The 21,699-nt window shown below is 35.9% G+C and overlaps 2 protein-coding genes and 1 long non-coding RNA gene across 3 annotated transcripts; 2 read left to right on the top strand and 1 right to left on the bottom strand.

Annotated features, from left to right (window-relative positions):
• Positions 1 to 3,654: 3,654 nt before the first annotated feature.
• Positions 3,655 to 7,134, top strand: LOC104085087 (multiple C2 domain and transmembrane region protein 6). Its single transcript, XM_009589039.4, has one exon. The coding sequence runs from the start codon at positions 3,806 to 3,808 to the stop codon at positions 6,881 to 6,883; it is 3,078 nt and encodes a 1,025-aa protein (XP_009587334.1). The 5' UTR covers positions 3,655 to 3,805; the 3' UTR covers positions 6,884 to 7,134.
• A 48-nt stretch (positions 7,135 to 7,182) lies between these two features.
• Positions 7,183 to 14,056, bottom strand: LOC104085088 (uncharacterized). Its single transcript, XM_009589041.4, has 11 exons — positions 13,777 to 14,056; positions 13,622 to 13,660; positions 12,371 to 12,462; positions 10,369 to 10,618; positions 10,091 to 10,210; positions 9,940 to 10,015; positions 9,502 to 9,710; positions 9,252 to 9,360; positions 8,921 to 9,013; positions 8,442 to 8,602; positions 7,183 to 7,912 (listed from the first exon to the last, which is right to left on the bottom strand). The coding sequence occupies exons 1-11, from the start codon at positions 13,948 to 13,950 to the stop codon at positions 7,355 to 7,357; spliced, it is 1,881 nt and encodes a 626-aa protein (XP_009587336.1). The 5' UTR covers positions 13,951 to 14,056; the 3' UTR covers positions 7,183 to 7,354.
• Positions 14,057 to 16,341: 2,285 nt separating this feature from the next.
• Positions 16,342 to 21,423, top strand: LOC138906958 (uncharacterized). The gene is made up of 2 exons (XR_011414562.1): positions 16,342 to 16,431; positions 20,691 to 21,423. It is a non-coding gene; the product is annotated as an uncharacterized lncRNA (long non-coding RNA).
• Positions 21,424 to 21,699: the final 276 nt, after the last annotated feature.

Raw genomic sequence — 21,699 nt, 5'->3', positions numbered from 1 at the left:
TTTATCAATGACCAAAGGAATGGGCCAGACCGGGTCATTTCTCAAGAACAATAGTTAAGGGGTCTGATACTACCACTTGGATCTGGAACCTATATGTTGATGCTCACGATTTCGATGTTATATGTTTCAATGAGCAAATTAAGTTTAATATGGTCAATTTCATTGTTAATTAATGTTAAAAGGTGAATTTCTTAATATGTGTAAAAAGAGCCAAAAAATCACTAAAAGTGGACCAAAGGGAGTATTTATTAGTTGGAATTTCCCTATTATCCTATATAGTTACAACAACAACAACACACCTAGTACAATCCCACATAGTGGCATCTGGGGAGGGTAGTGTATAGGGCTGTTCAAAATCGAACCAGAACCGTTAACTGAACCGAACCGATAACTTATTGGTATCGGATTATCGGGATAATGGATGGTAAACAGATTGATATTTTATAATTAACGGCTTAACGGTTTGGGGACGGATTACTCAATTTTCTTATCGGGTAAACTGTTAACCCATTAAGAATTTTTATATTTTCACTTTTACCCCTATGTATATAAAGTACTATTGAAACCCTAAATGGCTAAATCCCTAATTTCTATTTTCTAATTCTCAATTGTGTGCAGCCACTAGAGGCAGAGAAGTCGTCAGTCTCGTCTCTCTCTTGAAATAAAAACTGAGAAGTCGAAAAATCGAAATCTCAATGATTAATACATATATGTCTGTATGAGTAGTCTTGATGGTATTAAAAATTTGGTTAATACGTGTATGACAGTATGAGTAGTCTTAAAGATTCTTCAATTTAAAAAAATAACGTTTGGTTAGATCTTAGATGATATTAAAATTTTGGTATTGATTGAATGATTGTTCAAAAAATTTCTATTTGGTTTAGCCGATAAGCCGCCCGATAATTGTTAATCTGATACCAATCCGCACGTTATCTTATTGGATGGCTAGCGGATTACTACATTTATAATCCGATAACCGTTAAGCCGAACCGTTAAACGTATTATCCGCCCGATCCGTCCGATAAGCACCCCTAATAGTGTATACGCAGACCTTACCCCTACCTTGTACGTCCTATATAATTATTATGTAAAAAAAATTAAAATAAAAGTGTATGTGATATATTATCCCCCATAAACTTTTATTTATTCTACCACACTCAGGGGTGGATGCACTATATAAGCAAATGATTCACGTGAATATAATAGTTTTTGGCACAAATTTTATATAGTATGTATTAAGAAACATAGTAAATATTTATAAATATTTGATTGTAAATTTAGTTATTATTGTATACGTACTAAATTAAGGTTATTGTAGTAACCCATAATAATGGATCTGTCGCTGATCACACTATTGTTAATATTCCACCTCTTAATCTAAATGATCTCATAATATAAAGTAGTTTAATAAGGTAACTTGAAAATTCTACATGATCACATTAAACAAACATACAAGCACTTATCCTGTTATCCACAATAGGAGAAGTAAAAAAGTCTAAGGGCTATTGAGAAAATAACACTGCTAAAGTTCATGTTTCTTAATAAAGTCTTTTTTCTTCTTTTTCTATTTTCAACCAAAGGTAGACGGTGAGTTAAAAAATCTTTATTGTATACTTGGAGAAAATATTATTTAATGGTAAATAAATTCAATATTACTGCTTTTAATAATACTTATTATAATGATAATGATAATGATAATGCTAATGCTAATAATAGTATCACTAATTGGAATAATTTGAAAATTATCAAACGTACAAAAGTTAACCATCCAATCAGTCTTCTTTTACGTCACAAGTCATTAATTTCTTTTAAAAATTAATTTTTACCACAATGATATATATAAAATTAAAGTGTACCATTTAGATGAGCGGCGAGAGTGAAAACACCAACAAATAGGGGCGGAGTTAGGTGGGCGGAAGCGTTCAGCCGAAATCCTTTTATCGAGAATTATATTGTATATATAAAATTAATTTTTTAATATCGAGAGAATTCTTTTATATATTAGTCTGTTGACTTTTGACTCCTCGTGAATTATTTTAATTCCAAAAAAGCAAAGAATAAACAGAAACCTAAAAATTTTGGTTAATCAACAACCTATGTACTGATAGCTACATTAATTATAGGAAAATGGACGCTCCTAAATAACACCTTTTGAAAGGGAAAGATAATGCTTTTTTCAGCTATAATTACAATGAATTAACCAATTGAGGTGTTCTGTCCCTTTCGCGCTTACTCGCTTGGTGATTTGAGACGTCTAAAAAACTTATTTCTCGGTATTTACGTCAAATTAATAAATAGAGTATATTATGAATATTTTATTCAGTTTACTTTAATTATTATTATTTTTAATTATTTTCATACAAATTAAAAAATTTAACTTTTAACATTCATTAATAATAAACTTGACTCTTTAATTTTTTTATTATTGAAAATATAACTGGTAATCCAAGACTCTTTGGGCAACTTTGAAAAAAAAGAAGTTAAATTACTTTTTGATATCTAAAATAATTAAATATTATGTATCACAAAAAAAGTAAAAAAATTAATTAAAATGGACCAAAGGATATATATTTTATACATAATTTGTAATTAATTATAGTAAAATAATGCATCATTTCGATTTTATTTAATCATGATAAATATTATATCTTCGAGAAAAAATAATATTAAAAACACAAAAGTAATACTTAGAAAACTTCATATAAAATAAGAGACATATAAAACTAGAAGGGTCTCAAAATTTGAGTGTCCCGTAAATCTTATCCTCCGTGGTAGTGCGTTGAGATATAGATGTCACTTTTTGGTACTAGAACATTTCAAGTTCCTTAAATCAATGAATAATCAAATACAGTGAAAAATTATGATCGAAAAAGGTTCTTCTATTTTTTCCTTTTCTTTTTTACTTGAAGTTAGAATAATTAATTTCAGCATAAAATTACTCATAAAATAATATCGTTTTTGCCTGATCTTATAAGAAAATAACAATTGTCGCATAATTAATACAGTATACGGTATTAAATAATACATATATTAAGTTATACAAGAGGTCCAATATATTTCCAATAGGTGGGACATACATTAAGTTATATGAGGATATATTTATTATTTTATATGAGATAGGATATAAAATAAGAAAATATGTATTAATAATGTGTACATTGAACTATTTATAGATAAAAATAATTTTTTCTTTTTGTTACTAAGCAAACGATATCAATAATTTATGTATTACTTCCTCCTCTTCTTTAATTACTGCATAACAATTCCTTCCGTATAAATTCCAACCCTACAAAGAGAATTCAGCCTTTCAAATTCCAAATGCGTCTCAACTTCCATTGTAACCCAAAAATGACTACCAAACCAACTAATCCCCCCCCCCCCCCCCTTCTCCCCCGCACCCCAAAACCAGGAAAAAGAAATTAACCTTGGGTGGTATTTTAGGAAACTTTTGCTTTTGTTTCTGTCACTATTTTGAATCTGAAGAGATATACCAGACTTTGACAGGCCCCTACCACTTTCAAGTTTCAACCAAAAAATACTCATCCCCTCCACCAAAATTTCACACTCCCCCCGCCCCCTCCCCCAACCAACCCCTCCTCCTCTTCCCTTCTTTTCCAATATCTCTCCCACCGCCTACCATTCTTCTCCATCCCTGTTCTCCTTTTCCTTCAATTCTACTCTTTACACCCCCCTCCCCACCAACTAGGGGACTAAAAAGAACACTTTTTTTTCCTCTACCGACCAAAATTTGTTGATTATTTTCTACTCTTTAACAAAACCAAAGAAGCAAACTTTATTGGTTTTGATGGCTAAGTTAATAGTAGAAGTTCTTGATGCAAGTGATCTGATGCCTAAAGATGGGCAAGGCTCAGCAAGTCCTTTTGTCGAAGTAGATTTTGATGAGCAACGCCAAAGAACTCAAACTAAAACTAAAGATCTCAACCCACAATGGAACGAAAAACTTGTGTTCAATATCAAGAATCCGAGAGACTTTGAAAACCAGACAATCTCTGTCTATGTTTATAATGACCAAAAACATGGTCACCACAAGAATTTCCTTGGTCGTGTCAGGATTTCTGGTTCTTCTGTTCCTTTTAATGAGTCTGAAGCTTTAGTTCAAAGATACCCTCTTGATAAAAGAGGTATCTTTTCACATATTAAAGGTGATATTGCCTTAAAAATCTTTGCTTTTCTTGGTTCTGCTGATGCTAGTGTTGGTGGTGATAATGGGATTCTGCCGCCGGAGAATTTTCAAACTGAGGAGCAGAATGTGAATACTGGTGAAAATAGAACAACCCCATTTGCTCCATTTCAAGAAATTAACACGACCACCAACAACTACTTTGAAGAACAACAGTATATGAAGGAGACTGAAATCAAGAAGATGAAGAAGAAAAAGGAACCAGAGGTAAGGACTTTTCATTCTATTCCGGCACCGGCACCGGTGTCGGCGGGTCCTCCGCCTCCTCCGGCGGAGAGACCTGTGGTGGTTGAGTCAAGGGCTGATTTTGCAAAGGGTGGTGGACCTATGGCTAGTAATGTAATGCACATGCAAATGCCTGGTGGTCCAAGGCCTGAATTTGGGTTGGTTGAAACTAGGCCACCTTTGGCTGCTAGAATGGGGTATTGGGGTAGAGATAAGACTGCTAGTACTTATGATTTGGTTGAACAAATGCATTTTTTGTATATTAATGTTGTAAAAGCTAGGGATCTTCCTGTTATGGATATATCAGGGAGTCTTGATCCTTATGTTGAGGTGAAAGTTGGGAATTACAGAGGTGTTACAAGGCATTATGAGAAGAATCAATATCCTATTTGGAACAGTGTTTTTGCCTTCTCAAAAGAAAGATTGCAGTCTAATTTGATTGAAGTTACTGTGAAGGATAAGGATTTTGGGAAGGATGACATTGTTGGAAAAGTTGTGTTTGATATTGTTGAAGTCCCTCTGCGTGTTCCCCCCGATAGTCCTTTAGCGCCGCAGTGGTATAGGTTGGTGAATAAGAAAGGGGAGAAGGTTTCACAAGGTGAAATCATGCTTGCTGTTTGGATGGGAACTCAAGCTGATGAGGCTTTCCCCGAGGCTTGGCATTCTGATGCTCATCTGGCTAGTCAACAAAGTTTGACTAACACACGGTCCAAAGTGTATTTTTCGCCTAAATTGTATTATCTAAGGGTTCATATTATTGAAGCTCAGGATCTTCTGCCATCAGATAGAAGCCGAATGCCTGAGGCTTATGTGAAGTTACAGCTTGGGCATCAGGGTAGGACTACGAAGCCTTCACCGATGAGACACATTAATCCGGTGTGGAATGAGGAGCTTATGTTTGTTGCATCTGAGCCTTTTGAGGAGTATCTGATCATGGATGTTGTGGATAGAGTTGGACCGGGAAAAGATGAAGTGATTGGCAGGGCTATGATATCGGTTAGAAATATTCCTACCAGAGTGGATAACGCTAAGCTACCAGATGCTATATGGTTCAATCTTCTTAAGCCTTCTCATGCAGCAGATGATGATGAGAAGAAGAAAGAAGTGAAGTTCTCTAGCAAGATTCACCTCCGGATTTGGATAGATGCTGGTTACCATGTTCTTGATGAGTCCACACATTTTAGCAGTGATCTTCAACCATCATCGAAGCACTTGAGAAAGGCGAGTATTGGAATTCTTGAATTAGGTATTCTCAGCGCCAAGAATCTGCTGCCGATGAAGGGTAAAGATGGTCGAATGACAGATGCATATTGTGTAGCTAAGTATGGGAACAAATGGGTTCGAACAAGAACACTTATCGACACTCTGGCTCCTCGATGGAACGAGCAGTTCTCTTGGGAAGTGTTTGATCCGTGTACCGTGGTCACCATTGGGGTTTTCGACAATTGCCACATCAATGGTAATCATGAAGCTAGAGATCAGAGAATTGGTAAGGTGAGAGTTAGGTTATCGACTCTGGAAACTGATCGGATCTATACACATTTTTACCCATTGCTGGTTCTTACACCCTCTGGTTTAAGGAAACATGGGGAGCTTCATTTGGCAATAAGGTTCACTTGTACAGCTTGGGTGAACATGGTAGCACAATACGGGAGGCCGTTGCTGCCGAAGATGCATTATGTACAGCCCATTTCTGTTAGGCACATTGATTGGTTGCGGCACCAGGCAATGCAGATAGTGGCTGCAAGATTGGCCAGGGCAGAGCCACCTCTCAGAAGGGAGGTTGTTGAGTATATGCTGGATGTGGATTACCATATGTTCAGCCTCAGAAGAAGCAAAGCTAATTTCTTTCGTATAATGTCACTTCTTTCTGGGATATCAGCAGTTTGTCGATGGTTTGAGGGCATTTGCAATTGGAGAAACCCTTTGACAACTATCCTTGTCCATGTGCTCTTCTTGATATTGGTTTGCTACCCAGAACTCATTTTGCCAACAATTTTCCTCTACCTGTTTGTAATTGGCTTGTGGAACTACAGGTTTAGGCCTAGAGCTCCACCCCACATGGATGCTCGCCTTTCACAAGCTGAAAATGCACACCCGGATGAACTGGATGAAGAATTCGATACATTCCCAACTTCCCGACCTACGGACACGGTGAGAATGAGGTATGATCGGCTGAGGAGCGTGGCCGGGAGGGTGCAAACTGTGGTTGGAGATTTGGCAACACAAGGTGAAAGGGCTCTTGCCATACTAAGCTGGCGGGATCCAAGGGGTACTGCTATATTTATAATCCTTGCATTGATCTGGGCTGTGTTTCTGTATGTTACTCCATTCCAAGTAGTGGCGGTGCTCGCAGGCCTTTACTGGTTGCGCCATCCACGATTCAGGAGCAAGCTGCCATCTGTACCTGTCAACTTCTTCAAGAGATTACCATCCAAATCTGATATGCTTTTGTGAGATGCTGGTAATGTTTCACCTTATCTATTTATTCAAGTGTAAAATAGAGACATGAGTTCAGTGAATAAGTAGAATAAAGCAGTTTCCTTGCATCCTGTATTATTAGATAACAAGTCATTTTCTTGCTTTTTGGCTGATATTGGAAATCATTCTATGAGGTTGTAGAATATAATTGTTTGTCTCGTTTGGATGTAAAAAAGAAATGCATATTCATAGCTGATAACAAGTGTTCCTCGTTTCCAATTCTCAAATTACTTTCATTGCTAGTCTCAATTAAACTGGTTACAGAAAAAAAAAAGCACAGAGAAATTACTATTATTATATAGCAAAGTGTATATAGCACATAGTTTACACAAAAGCCATCACACATTAGTCGTCCCTACAACATACCACAATGTCAAACTCTTGCACGATTAAGCGCATTTTACCCTGGTCTCTCTGTATGGCAAAAATCAAGGATACAAAACTGATTTACTTAGATGACAAACTCCTAGATCCAAGATTCAAAAATAGAGCTACTATTGTGAACAAGCTCAATAATACTCCACTAAGAAGAGCTATATCAACAGAACCCCACGCGCTCTGGCGACCTAAATCCTGTATTTGCTTCTTCTCCTTGGACTCTAACCCGGCCAAGTCCATCTTTTTGGAAGAATGATTCTTACGATTCCTTAGAAACCATCCAATTAAGTTTCTGCTACCTTGATCATCTAGCTTCGGTTCATTCTTCAGCAGTGTTGTTGTTTCCTGCATTGGACTTTGACTGCAGCAACTAGTTGTTGCATAAGAAGAACCAGGTTCTTGCTCTTTTGAACAGGCACAAGCTTCTTCTGAATTGGCGCACGGGGAGCACTTTTCATCAACTCTCTCATGTGAACCAACTTCCTTATTGTTTTGGCTGATGATCTCGATCACTTCTCCGAAGACTGACCATCTACCTACGGATGTAATCTTCACCATAGCTGAGGCACCCAGCATGCTTTCTGGACCAATCACCAGCACCTGAATGTATCCCTTAGTGTGACCCACCTAGACAAACCATTGGGGAAAAGAAGAAAGTTACAATGAAGCTATTTGCACCTAACATTACAAAATCATACTATGATGAAAGTCATTCAAGAAATGAAATGCAGTTTATTTTTGACATGGAGTATGAAATGTATATTAGATATGAGCACCCTTCTTTAATTATTCGTGGGGCAACTTACGAATAATTTGGGAATACATTATTAAACTCTCACCAAGTAGGAGTATTAACAACAACAAAAAATCCATGTGAAAGGAAAAAGATAGAGAGGTTGTTTTTGATAGTGTAAAGTGTACACGAAAAATCCTCTGGGAAGGGTTAAGTGTACGCAAATCTTACCCCTACCATGTGAAGGTAGATAGGTTGTTTTTGATAGGAATATTATACTTCAAAATAAAGAAAAAGAAATGAATTCACCAAAAATACAGGAAATATTATCATGTCTCAGCAAACAACTGCATCTAGATTGTGAAGGATTTAGAAGAGTAAAAAATTGCAGTTATCCAGATCACTGGCTTCTATGATGCTTACCAAATGAATTCCATCTGAAGCTATGTCAGTAATCCATATCCTCTCTACTTTGCCTTCCATTCCAGTATATGGAGTAAAGGACTCGAATACAGCAGTTAATTCACGGCTTCGTTGCTTCACCACATTACTAGGAACCTTCTTCATTCTTGCAGCAGGAGTGCCTGACAGAGATTTGTGATACAGACATTAATCCATTAAGCAGGTTATGAAATATCAGTCTTAAGCAATAGCGTGACACTTTGGATACATCTATATAGTTCCAAATTATTGTATATGCTGAAGCACACTTTGCAAGTATAGTTATATCCAGAATGAACTGGCTGAAGAAAAAGCTTGAACATCTCTCGCTTGTGCAATAGCTAGAGCCTTTTTTGCTGTAATTTTCTTCAAACTGGATAAAGAGAAGTAAGAAATCTTTTTCCTTTATTATGCTATATCAAGACAAATACTAACTGCTGAAAAACTGAAAAGCAACATACCAGGCCTAGGGTAGAACTGTGATATATGAACTTGAGCTAACTTGTAGTCCTTAATAAGGTCAACGGTCTGAGCAAAATCTTCATCAGTTTCACCTGCAATGCCAGGGTAAAAGGCATCAAACTGTGTGCAAGATTTTCAGGCAGCAGAATTGATCAAACATCTCCAGGTTTTAACGCTGAACTCTTGATGAAGCTGAACCATTGAAAATATCAAAAAGTTCAGTTGGACAGTCTGAAGGATGTATCATTTCCTTATTCAGAAAGAATCCTCTCTTCTAAAAATCAAGTTATTTGATTTCAAAACTCACTACAGGGATGCGCAGACACATACCAGGAAATCCACAAATAATATCCGTCGCAATCTGCATCCCAGGGACCAATTCCATTAATGTATCCACCACCTTCCTGAACTCACCCACAGTGTATTCACGATTCATTGCCTAAATTTGGTGGACAGAGAAAAAAGATGATAGTTTTATTATGAACAACTAACTCCCTTAGCAATAACATTATAAGGGCTATTTCACATAGGTTGTTCAAAACCAAACAAAGTTAATAAATATTATGTAATTCAAACTTACACTCAAGACTGAATCACTACCCGACTGAACTGGCACATGAAGAAAAGTATACACACATGGATGTCGTAAGACATCAGCTATCTCCTTCAGGTGCTCAAGAATATAAGGAGGGTTGGTCATCCCAATTCGGAGCATTGTACTTCCATCCAAAGGAAGCTCTGCAACTATAGCAATCAATAGGATAGGAAGATTAACTCCAATGTCACGACCTGCAAAATTCAGAAAGACATACCAAGTCTGTTATGCTTGTGCCCTACACTCTAAATATGTCATAACACTATCGCCAACTGCAGCTTGTCTACCGTTCACAGCTTGAGTTTATTGCCAATACTACTCTACTAACCAAATCAAGATAATAAACACTAGAGACAGTAAGCATTAAGGACAAGTTTTAGTATATTTTGGGTTACATATTTTAAGGTAAAAGGGCAAATTTACCATAAGCTCCAGTGTCTTCACTACTCAGCCAGATTTCTCTCACTCCATCAGCAATGACATTTTTGACTCGGCCCACCTAAATTTTGATTCTGAATAAAAAAGCTGGAAAATTCAAAATATACAGTTTTCTGCTCATATAAATGGTACTTACAAGGCTGTCAACTGTGTAACTTCCTAAATGACCACGGGCATGCTTCGTCTTGCAATACGTACAAGCACCTAAACAACCAACATTTATTGGAAGAATCTCAACAAACTTGTTCTTTCGGACCTGTAAGATAACTTCCAAATGGTTTAGATAGAAAATTGAGTTGAATCAATATATCGGAACTGATTGTTATGGTAATAAATCAAGCAGGTCCTACGCGCAAATAAATACAGTTTTTTTTTGGTTTGGTAAATGAATAGAAAATTATTTAGAATCTGCACCTTTGGAAGATCAAGAGCTGGTAATGTCTTCCGGGTTAGAAGCCGAACTTCATGACCTTTCAAAGTCTCTTCCACAACTTCAACCACACGGTCAATCTGCTGAACTCCTACTATACTAACTCCTTCTAGCTCCTTCAGATTACGGCTTCCTTGAGGGACGCAACCTGCTACAACCAATGGCTTTTTCGCACTTCTGCCTTTACTTATAAGAGTATCCATGGCAGATTGACTAGGAGATTTGACTGTGCAGCTGGTATTATATGAGAAGTATTAGCTGAAATTAACTAGCTTTAATACAGAAAGTTCCTTTAGAGAAGCTTGAGCTACATAAGCCAGATGTTACTAGCAGCCCAGCAATAACCTGCTGAGCTTATGCACACAAGCAAAAAACCTACTTGAAAATAATTTGTTTAACTTTTGTGTATAATGCACTAGCATCTTGATTCAAAGTGTTGGAAGCAAGCCTAGGATTCATTAAAACCACAAAACATGAACTAAAATACGTGGATAAGACGCAGTGCATTCATTTGCTTTGACATGAAAAGAATATGACAAAAATCAAACCAAAGACATGGGTAGACCCTATATCCGAGGAAAAACATCAATAACATGATCTTCTTCTTCTTCCTTTTTTTTTATATCGTCACCCTCCAAATCTCTGTCTCAAGGAGTCAACAATTGCATTCTTCTCCCACTTTGCTCCATTTGTGACTCGAACCCCCAACCTCTTGGTTGGAAGTGAATTGCTCTAGCCACTAGAGCAACTTCACTTGTCAACACCAATAACATGACTCGGGTACCAAAAAACTGAGTCAACTCCATCGTTATTAAAAGCGATGGAGCAATGCAAAGAAAGGAGTCATATCTTCTCATGGGTAACGCAAAGCAATGTCAAAGAGGCGTGCACTTCATGCAGTAAAGCACAAAACAATTCGAGCAAGAATTAACGCTTCTTCGTTTTTCTTTTTTTGATAAGGTAAGATTTTATTAGAGAAAACAGTATCAAGCTGATACTGGGAAATTTCAAAAAAAAGGAAGCTACACTTGACTACATCAAATTCCTATATATTCTAGCAAGTCTAGCACATCATGCAGATTAAAGATAGTATTCTATCCTTCCAGGAATACAAGTGATATAGGCAGTTAAATTTCAAATATTCACATACGATAGTAGATTAGGGAAAAAAGAAGAAAAGGAGGATAACAATAGAACCTTTTGTCCTACGTATTGGGAATTCAACTCTCTACTTTTCTTGTCTATTATCTATTAAGGTTTCTATTCTCCAACTCTTTATTTATAGTCTAATTCTTTATTTCTAAGCTGATATTAGGGAAATAAAAAATACACTTGCAAGTAAAACTAATTATAGGATTTTGGAAAAGTTCCTAAAACAATTAAATACGAAAGTTATTGATGTAAATTAATTCCTTTCTATGGATTATAAAAACTAGAAATAAGTTTTTTTAAGTACACATATCTTCCTATGGGTTGATATTTAATTTGAGTTGTTGGGATTATGTTATCATTGCTGTCTATTTTTTAAAATTAGTGAAGTAATATCAACTTTGATGTTATAGAACTAAATTCCCTTTTTTTTTATAAGGTAGAACTAAATTCCCTTTTTTTGGGTAATGGTTGTACCTTTTTTTGGGGAAATTATGTGCTTTATTTCAAGTGTGTGCTTTGTTTTCACTTCTCACTTAAAGCACCGGAAGGCTTGTTGCATTTTGCACTTTTTCTTCTTAAGAGTAAGACCCTAGCCAACTCCTAAAGAAAATTTCCTGACTCTATTGATCCACCAACTTCCAAAAAGGTCGCAACTTTTTACATTTAAATGCAATATCCACATCAAATCAATTCGTTATAATGAGAAAATGCCACCCCTAATTTTAAATTGATAAAAAGATGCAATCTCCAATTAGGTGGTGAGGATGAAATAGATGCAGGGTACCAGAGAAAACAAGAATGCATACTGAAAAAAGAAAAGGAAAAAAGTCTCACGTATTTATCATCCACAGGTCTGCCTCATCAGGGTTATCACTCAGAGCATAACCAAAAGCTGAAAGCTGACCGGCCATATACTCGGAATCACTCTGCCAGAAGAAGCAGGATATAAGATAATCAAAACAAATGCAAAAGGAACTTAAATTCATTTGACAATAGCTGAGCAAAATAGATGCAGGGGTCTTGAGATTGGTGGTTCACATAATGATTGTTTTAACAATGATAGGTAAGTTAATTTAAGTCTTGGACTACTAGAGACAACTTAAGCTAGATTGCTAGCGATTTCTTCTCCATCTTTGGTAGATCAACTTGGTGGGGAAGATATAATAACGCTGAGGAAACCCATTCATTCTATGCAATTTGACCAAGCTTTAGCGGCGAATTACTTGTTCTATGACGTCAAAGACTCAAAGATTTTCTGGTTTTTAATCCAGCCAAAAGTAGAAAGAGAAAACTGACAACTCTCACCCTACTCAAAAATTATATAGAACTTATACTCCTATTTTCTGGTTCCAGCTACCTGTGCTATCTAGCATAGCCAAGATCTGTGATTTAGTACATCAAACTTTCACCAATGCTTTCTAAAACACTCTTTGACTCAACCATCAGTAACGATTTTGAATCATAAGACTATTTTCTGCTAGTTCGTCTGACATTTATTTGCTTACTACAAATACAGTCAATAATTCAGTCAAAAAGAAAAAATACTCCTAGCAGAAAAAGAGAAAGTAAAAAGAAGATCCCACTAAGCTCCTTTCAAACTACCATACTCAAGTTCTACCCTGAGGTGATAAGGTTTTACATAAAACATAAAAAGCCTAACAACAGTGCTAAGGTTCTCTTTTTTTTTTCTTTTTTTTTTTGTCTGTATATATATATACATATATATATACAACCAGGGACCTCTGGGTTGTCTTTCCTCATCCAAAAAGCAGATCGAAAGTAAATCCCAAGCCTTTCTTGCTAAGAGAATCACAACCAGCAATTTACAACTAGTCTTGCTGAAATTTCAAAGCAAATGTGGAGCTTAATGGATGAAGAGAAGTATGAAAACCATTATAAATATATTGTTAGTCTTCCTGAGCATTTTATTTCCTCACAACAAAAGTGGCCACTTAAATTTTTTTCCTAACTAACAAATCCAAACTCCACAGTAAGTGAAATTTTTGATCAATAATACTCCTAGGAAATATCAGAAAATTCATATTTTTATCAACATGGGAATAATTAAGTGAACAAGCAAATTACCTGGTTATGAGAACATCCAAATGTCTTGATGTAAATAGTCTGTAAAACATTCATATTCAAACAAATAAATTATAATCAAACAAGAATACACAGTACTAGCAACAAAAGCAACTTATGAAAAAAAAGGGGTTCTTCGAAAGGACGAAAAATGTTACCTGAGTGCCAGGTAATTTGGGTGCAGGAGAGTCTTGCACTACTGTTAGCTTATTCTTTACACCGTTCTTTTTCCTTTGCTTTGGATTGACTCCAACGGCCGCCGGAACTGGTAACCGGAAACCTGGAGGCACTCCGGCGCCGGCACCCGCAAGCAAATCTTCAATGTCTTCCATTTGATCGCACAGCAGCGCGCGTGTGTGTGGGAGAGAGATTGGTGTACAAGACGAGAAGCTCAAAGGGTTCGGACGTCACCCTTTTTGGGTTGAACCAAATGTTTTGGGCCCAAGGAAAAACTACTCATACAAAAAAATAAAAATTACCCTACACATCAAACATTTATGATGTATTATCATCGGTAGCTATATTTTTAGTAAATTTATTATTCGTAGCTATATTTTTAGTAAATTTATCATTCGTAACTATATTTGATGTGTATAAAAAATCATGAAATAAGAGAATAATTATTTTGAACTGAAATAAGATAGCAACAAGCTCTCGTACCTCAGTTGCTTAAAGCGTCCACTTAGTTAGTGGAGGTCTTGAGTTCGACTCTCAACAACAATATTTTATTTTTTTGTATTTATGTATTTTGCCTTAGTTATATTCGTTGCTTGAACAAATACAATCGATACATGGTGTATCCTTTGTATACACCCTTGTATTTCATGTTAGTTACAATTGATACATATTGTGTTCGTTGCAAGAATGAATACAATTATGCGAACAAATATAATTGATACACGTTGTATGCTCAACGAATAGAGTTGACACATGCTGTATTTGTTGCGCATTTGAATACAAGTGATACAAGTTAGTAACAATTAAATAGTAGCTACGAATGGTAATTAAGTAAACTATAGTTACTAGGCTCTAAACAATAGTGGTTTATGAAAATTCCTCATGAAATCCTAAAAATATTACGGAGCGCCTTATTTGGTTACCCCGATTTAGCACGTACCACCTTTTAAAAAAAATGGTTTAACACGCTTTTTCTTCTTCTTCGTTGCTGCTTTAGGGTTTCTTCTTCCTCTTAGTTGCAAGATGGGGTTGTTAGATTTGTTATTTTTTTGACAAATTGATAATGGATTTGAGCTCATTTGGAGTAGATTTGGGTGTTGAAACGCGTGTTGTATTTTTAAAATTCGAAAAATAAGTTTATGTTTCTGGGCAATTTGTACCTCGGTCTAAAAAAGCGTTAAGTGCATGCAAAAATTATTGTATTTCAGGCTAAACAATCTTAACTTCAGCCACAAATTTTTTCAAGTTCAAACGTGCTAAGTTTGAAGTTGAGCCTAAAATGAATAAACTTATAAATTTTATGCAATACGGGAATAACTTCAATAATAACCCAAAACTGGGTATATATGTAAATCTTCCGTTAGAAGTGTTGTATAACTAGCCGAAGAAACAAATATTTATTCAACTGAAAGATATTGGGCTTCAGTAGTTGGGCCTATTGAGTGACTTGTAAAGGTGTAAGCACACTTGCTCTAATAGCCCAGCTCAACTAATAATAAAATCTATACCTTCTACGGGTGTGTTTGGTATGAAGGAAAATGTTTTCCTAAAAAATATTTTTATGGAAAATGAGTGGTTTAATCACTTATTTTTTCTTATTTAGTTGGTGAGTGAAAACTTTATTACGGAAAATACTTTCTTGTGTTTGGTTAGAGAATAAAAAATATTTTTTAGGAAAATAATTTTTTATGCTACTCTCCTCAACCCCTTCCCCAAAGTTCCCTATGTTTCTTGTGCTCCCCCTCCCCTCCCCCCCCCCCCAAATACTCAATATTTTTATTACTCTATTTTCTTTAAAAATTTAATTATTCTTCTAAAAATTCGCACAAACCCAAAGGAACTAATGTGTTGCTTTACTTTTTTACGCAAAAATAACGTTGAAATTTGTGCTCCATTACTAAAAAAATGCTTTTTTTTTTTGTTGAAAAAGAAAGTACTATTTTCTACAACATGAAAATAAAGTACTCATTTTGTTGAAATGAAAGAAAATACTTTTTCTATATCATGAAAAGAAAATACTCATTTTGTTGAAATAAAAGAAAATACTTTTTCTATGTCACGAAAAGAAAATATTCTTTTTGTTGCAATAAAAGAAAATGCTTTTTATTACATCATTTTGTTGAAATGAAAGAAAATACTTTTTACTATATTATTTTGTTGAAATGAAAGAAAATATTTTTTCTACATCATGAAAAGAAATTACTTTTTTTATTAAAATAAAAACAAACCTTTTTTATATCGTGAAAAGAAAATACTTATTTATTAACATAAAAAAAATTACTTTATCTATAACATGAAAAGAAAGTACTATTAATAACATCTCTATTTAGGGTAGGGTGGGGCGAGGGTGAGTTGGGGTTGGGGTGGGGTGGTAGGGGTTGGTGGGGATGGGAAATGGGGGAAAGTTGAAAAAGAGTTTTAAAAAATATTTTCCGGCTAATTGAAGAAAAATAAATTCCCGAAAAAAATATTTTTCAAAACATTTAAGTCAACCAAGAAAATTTGGAAATATGTGATCCTTCGTACCAAACACACTCTACGTCTATCCCGTATTTTTTCCAAATCCATTTGGTATTTTTTCCTAAATCCCTAACATAGATAGAAGAAAGAAAAGAAAACTTAGCAGCGGCGAGCAGGTATGTTCAAGATCTCGCTTTTCTTCCTGGAAAAATTCTAACCTTTTATTAACACATTGCCATCTTTATGGACTGGGATTTTTATACTCGGCCATCTTTATTTTTGGGTTTATGTTCTGGTTGTTGATTTTTATCTTCTATTGCCAATTAAACTTGTTGGTATGCAGCAAAGAGTTATTAATCATGATAAATCAACATCAAATGAGGGCTTAACTATTTACGATCTAATTCAAAAATCTCTATCTCCTATCTATCAGTTGACATATCCGGAACTAAATTAGGTGAAAGGACATTGACGGCATAAAGTGGCTTGACGTATTTTTGTGGTTTATGAATTGTAACAATACTGAAACTCCTCACTATATTAATAATGACTGGAACACTTATTACAACTTTGAGATAACAATTGCAACTTTCAAACTACTGAATTATAATGGAAACCACTGAAGTAACAAGTAACTAAGGATAGAAATAAGAAGGGAGATGAGAAGCTAGACCTGGATCCCAAATTAACCTGATCATATTGCTTGTATTCGGCCCAATAGTTCTTTTCAGCCCAATAACTACTTGTGTGAGATTTGGCTGGTGCCGATTCATAACAATACTCCCGTCCTCAATAAAAACCTTGTCCTCAAGGTTCGAGTCAAGAATAGTAATGCTCGCAAGCTCCCAACCAATTATCTCAAAACCACGGCATGCTTTATGACTTGAGGAAAATATATGATATGATACACCTGTTATGAACCGATTAAAACTTTGGTAATTGTAGCTCTTAATAGATAGTACCAGATGTATTAACTGAAGTGCCATCATAACCTGCCATGTAAATTTACATGTCTTTGCTTGCTCTCTTAGCCGTAAGCTAAATGAGAGAACCAAGGCAAACATTCCAGTAGCGAACCTCCACAAAAGCATGAACTCGATGAAATGGAAACTGACTTTTTGCGGCACTTGAAACTCTTCCACCAAGTTGTTGTAAACTTCACAATCAGTCTAAGCATTTAACAGTAATGAATTATAAGAAGAGGATAAGCATGGATTACCACCTAATGTAATGCATACATATGCAAACATCCTCAGATAGCTTATCAAAATGGTGATAATATCTGCAATGTCCCTTGTTATCCATTCTTCTTCATCATCATTTCCTGATGAAAAGGAAAGAGCAACTGTGTTAGCTTGCACTAGTGGAAAGGAGTCCGCAGTGAAATCCGTCGTGGTCGCAGTAGAGTCATTTCCTTCTTTGCCAAGAGAAATATTCACACGATACGCCACAATGTAAGGAATAGCCTCGGATAACTGGATGCCGAAAACTCCATCAAGAGTACTGCTAGGATCAAAAGGAATTTGGAAAGCTCTACAATACAGACAACACCCCTTAAAATGTTCAGACCCGACGACGCTAGAGTTATCCATCTTGAAGTTCTGATAAATAGTATTAGAAGCTCGTTCTCCACCAAATCTCTCGATTGCACCTGCTACGGGATGCGTCTTCATGTGATATTGGGTGGCGTCATAATATTCTATAGTGAAGTCTTTCACTAATCTAACCAGCACAATAGTGAAAACAACCAGTCCCACTTGAAAGTTGTAAAACTTCATTCATGACACCACATGGAACCTTCAAATCGATGTTTATGATAGTACATTCCACCTCCTTCCATGTGTCATAAAAGATTAGGATAGAAGAAACAAAAGCCAACCTGATAATAGTCCTAAAAGAGATGCTACACACATGCATATGTCCAATTTTCCTAAGAGTTCCATCACCAATAGCAACTTCTATTAGAATATTTTTGCCTGCACTCTTTGCTGCTGCCCCTTCATATGCATCAACAGTATAACTCCACTGAATTGTCAAGAGTGTAATGCAGGAGGTCCCCAAGGTTGATCGCTTGAACCTATTAGGCTTTAAATTTCCCAAAGCATCACAAAATACTCAATTTCTTGTGAGTATAAGAGATGTGGTAAGCAAACTAGTTCTAGGGTCAAATGGAAAATCTATTCCAAATTGATCAAGGAAAAATTGATGCGAAGTTATAAGAAGTGCAGCATGACCAAGTGCGTTGTAGGAGTCGAATGTACTTCTGTTTATAAACTGGTCACAATTGCTAGCGGAAAGAGTACAAGGCAACTCCAAGCGTTGAGCAAGCTCGAGTCCATGTTGAGGGTATATCTTTTTGGAGTGTCCAACCAATAATTGATTCCGACAATCATCTAAAACTTTGTGAATATCAAACATGACTAGGTCACAGGGAATAGAGAATATAGAATTAATCCCTAATGAAGGCTTCTTTATAACTGCAACAACACACTATAGAGGTTCATCTCTAGTGACAACAATTTCATTAAACCATAACACCAACGTAAAAGTTAAAGCATGATATAACTCACTTAGCTCAAGAGCCCTTCCACTCAGAAAATACGATCAATAAGGTATTGCTCCTCAATTTGAGTAGTATCATCATCAACAGAACATACAAATGAATTTGCTATAGGCTCTCCCCATAGCTTGTATATTGCACAAGACTTTATATCACCACCATTGTGTTCAATACCCAATTCAACTCTACCTGAAGCAACCTTAAATTCCTGCCCCGTGTCAAACCACTTGTCCACATAACCACAAATTGGTAAGCCAATATCTCTTGCATTAGTGCTATGCTCTGAATATATATATGACAACCCTTTAGTCGTTTTGCAATCAATAACAGTGAATCATGTTGTCCAGTCGCAACCCAATTGCATTTGTGTAAGTCAAAATCATAATGAAGCCACAATATCTTTTGAGTCGCCTCACCAATTGGATATGTTATTCCAGCAAATCTTCCAATAGCATTTGACATGGCAGATCCTTGACTAGCAAAAGGAATCTGATAACCTATTTTATCCCCTAGAGGAGAATTTTCAAACTCCCGAGATACATTGTTTAGTGCATTTCCCTCTTCCTTATGTTTAGATACCAATGGTGGAGTTACATGCTGATTTGTAACCAATTGAAACCACTAAGGAAGTAATGGGAACAAAGTACAAAGAAATACCGGTAACATTGTCGAATGCTGCAGCAGTCACCTCGATTTGCAAGGTCTTACAGCTAGAGTGGAGTAAGCTATCATTCTCGCAAAAATTGTCATTGATCACCTTGTCAATGGTCGTGGTTGAATTTTCTTCATCAGCGACACAAATCGGAGGATCAGGAATTCCTGGGCTAGCTGTTGTAATGAAAGAGTTGTCATCCACCGATTGTCCAGTTTCAAAAGTGGATACCCACTCAGATTTGTTTATGTGAGAGCTTTTATCAGCCACTTGGACTTCCTCCGATTTTGCAATGTTTAAAGCTGATGTTGTTGTATCAGTAAGGACTTTAACATCTGATTGCTCAGTGTCAAACACCTTGGAACAACAGCCATGTGACATTTTGTCGAATACCTGGGCTTCGGTCTCTGTGGAATATTCCTTGATTGCAGCCAAATGACCTTTCGGCGGCTCGAGACGCCGTTTACGAAAGCGAATCAACACTTTCACAGTAAAATATTCCCAATCCGCCAATTGTTTGTTCCGGAAAAGCCATTAGTACCACTTCAAAGCTTCTCTATCGAGATAGGACGAGACGAGAAGTAACTTGTTGTTTTCTGAAATTCCATAGAATTTATAGTATCGTTCAGCCTGAGAAATCCATAATTCCGGATTCTCGCCAGAAAATCATCGGAATTCCAGCCGAGTAGGCTTACTCGTTTCAACGTTTCCCACCAACTCATGTAACAGTGAACGGATTTCAGCCATCATGACCTTAATTGGATCGTTAGTTCGACATATTTGGTCCTCCATTGAAGACCTCTCGATGAAAGCACCAATGTAACAATATCGAAACTCCTCACTATATTAATAACGACTGGAACACTGATTACAACTTTGAGATAACAATTGCAACTCTCAAACTACTGAATTATAATAGAAATTACTAATATAACAAGTAACTAAGGACAAAGATAAGAAGGGAGATGAGAAGCTAGACACAGAATTGGGGATGCGAGGATTCTGACATTTCTCTGGACAATATTCACATAACCCCAAATCACGGACCATTGTCCCTTATAATTACCCCTCTTACTCAACCTGGATCTCAAATTAACCTGGCCCTATTGCTTGTACCCAATAGCTACTTGTGTGAGATTGGACTGGTGCCGGTTCATAACATGAATGGAATTTTGAATTTTAAGCCTATTTGATTAAAAATTCCCTTTATTTTTATTGTGCAGTTGATGAAAGTTGTAACTGCTTGCTGAGGGTGACAGTTTGAAGAAATTTTTGTGATTTTGCGTTATAGACCCTGTTTTCCTTTTATTTGCACATATACTGCTTGTGCTCCTCTTGATAGTGGCGCTTCCTATCATCTCTGGACTGCCAAAACTGATGATGGTTGAGAAGAGTTCATCAGGAGAAAATTCAGTTACATCGCCTCCACCACCAGTAAACAGGGTAAAAAAGTTTATCTTTTACATTTATGTTAATTACTTTATGATGGAGCTTAATATTGTAATTGCAGTAAGATTATCGAAATCATTTTTCTAACCACAAAATCTCTCAACCTTCACTAAATATAATAGTAGGATTTTATCAATTTCCTAAAAATTACCAATTTAGCCCTGAGCTTCAAAGTAGCTGGTATCAGTTATATGTTCAAGAGCAAAGGTTTAAGCTTTAAATACCAACAGGCAACAGGGCATACAAAAAGTTGGCAAGAATGCAAATGTTACGCAGGGTATGAGATCTTCACTTCATACATTATAACATTAGCTCCCGCGCAACTTGAGAAACTTCAACATTCACCCTATAACATTATGACTTTTTTGACTTTTGAATATGGTGTAAAACTTTTTTACTCTATGTAATAATTTAAGGAGCAATTGCAGGTAAATTGGAAAAAGCATACAAATTATTTACCCTGCAACTGAATTATTAATTTATCGTATTGGTCGAAGTAATAAAGAATTTTAAGTCTTTTCTTTTCTGATTGGTGTGCTTTTTCGAAGCAATGGACATAGCTTTTCCCTGATTTATGCACATATAGTGTTAGCTCAGTACGTGTATAATTAGGTCTTGGTAAGTTAATATTGTCCCGTCACCCTGAAATTTTAACCTCTCAACTTCTTAAAATTGCCGAAGATAAAGTTTACAGCTCGTTACGTGTATAATTAGGTCTTGAAATTTGAAAGTCTTTCCATTAGTCTCATTATTAGGCGTGTATATAGTGTATGTATGTATTTT

This window comes from Nicotiana tomentosiformis, chromosome 3 (assembly GCF_000390325.3).
Source record: "Nicotiana tomentosiformis chromosome 3, ASM39032v3, whole genome shotgun sequence".
In the NCBI taxonomy this organism is placed as follows: Eukaryota; Viridiplantae; Streptophyta; class Magnoliopsida; order Solanales; family Solanaceae; genus Nicotiana; species Nicotiana tomentosiformis.
Note: the sequence above shows the minus strand (reverse complement) of the source record. Positions and strands in the feature narration are given on the sequence as shown.

Bases quoted from the DNA above. Each gene is read 5' to 3' on its own strand.
- LOC104085087 (XM_009589039.4), top strand. From the start codon at position 3,806: ATGGCTAAGTTAATAGTAGAAGTTCTTGATGCAAGTGATCTGATGCCT.
- LOC104085088 (XM_009589041.4), bottom strand. From the start codon at position 13,950: ATGGAAGACATTGAAGATTTGCTTGCGGGTGCCGGCGCCGGAGTGCCT. The intron at 12,463-13,621 runs GTAATTTGCTTG...TTCTTCTGGCAG, and splicing joins TTGGATGTTCTCATAACCAG to AGTGATTCCGAGTATATGGC. The intron at 9,361-9,501 runs GTAAGTTTGAAT...CACCAAATTTAG, and splicing joins GTAGTGATTCAGTCTTGAGT to GCAATGAATCGTGAATACAC.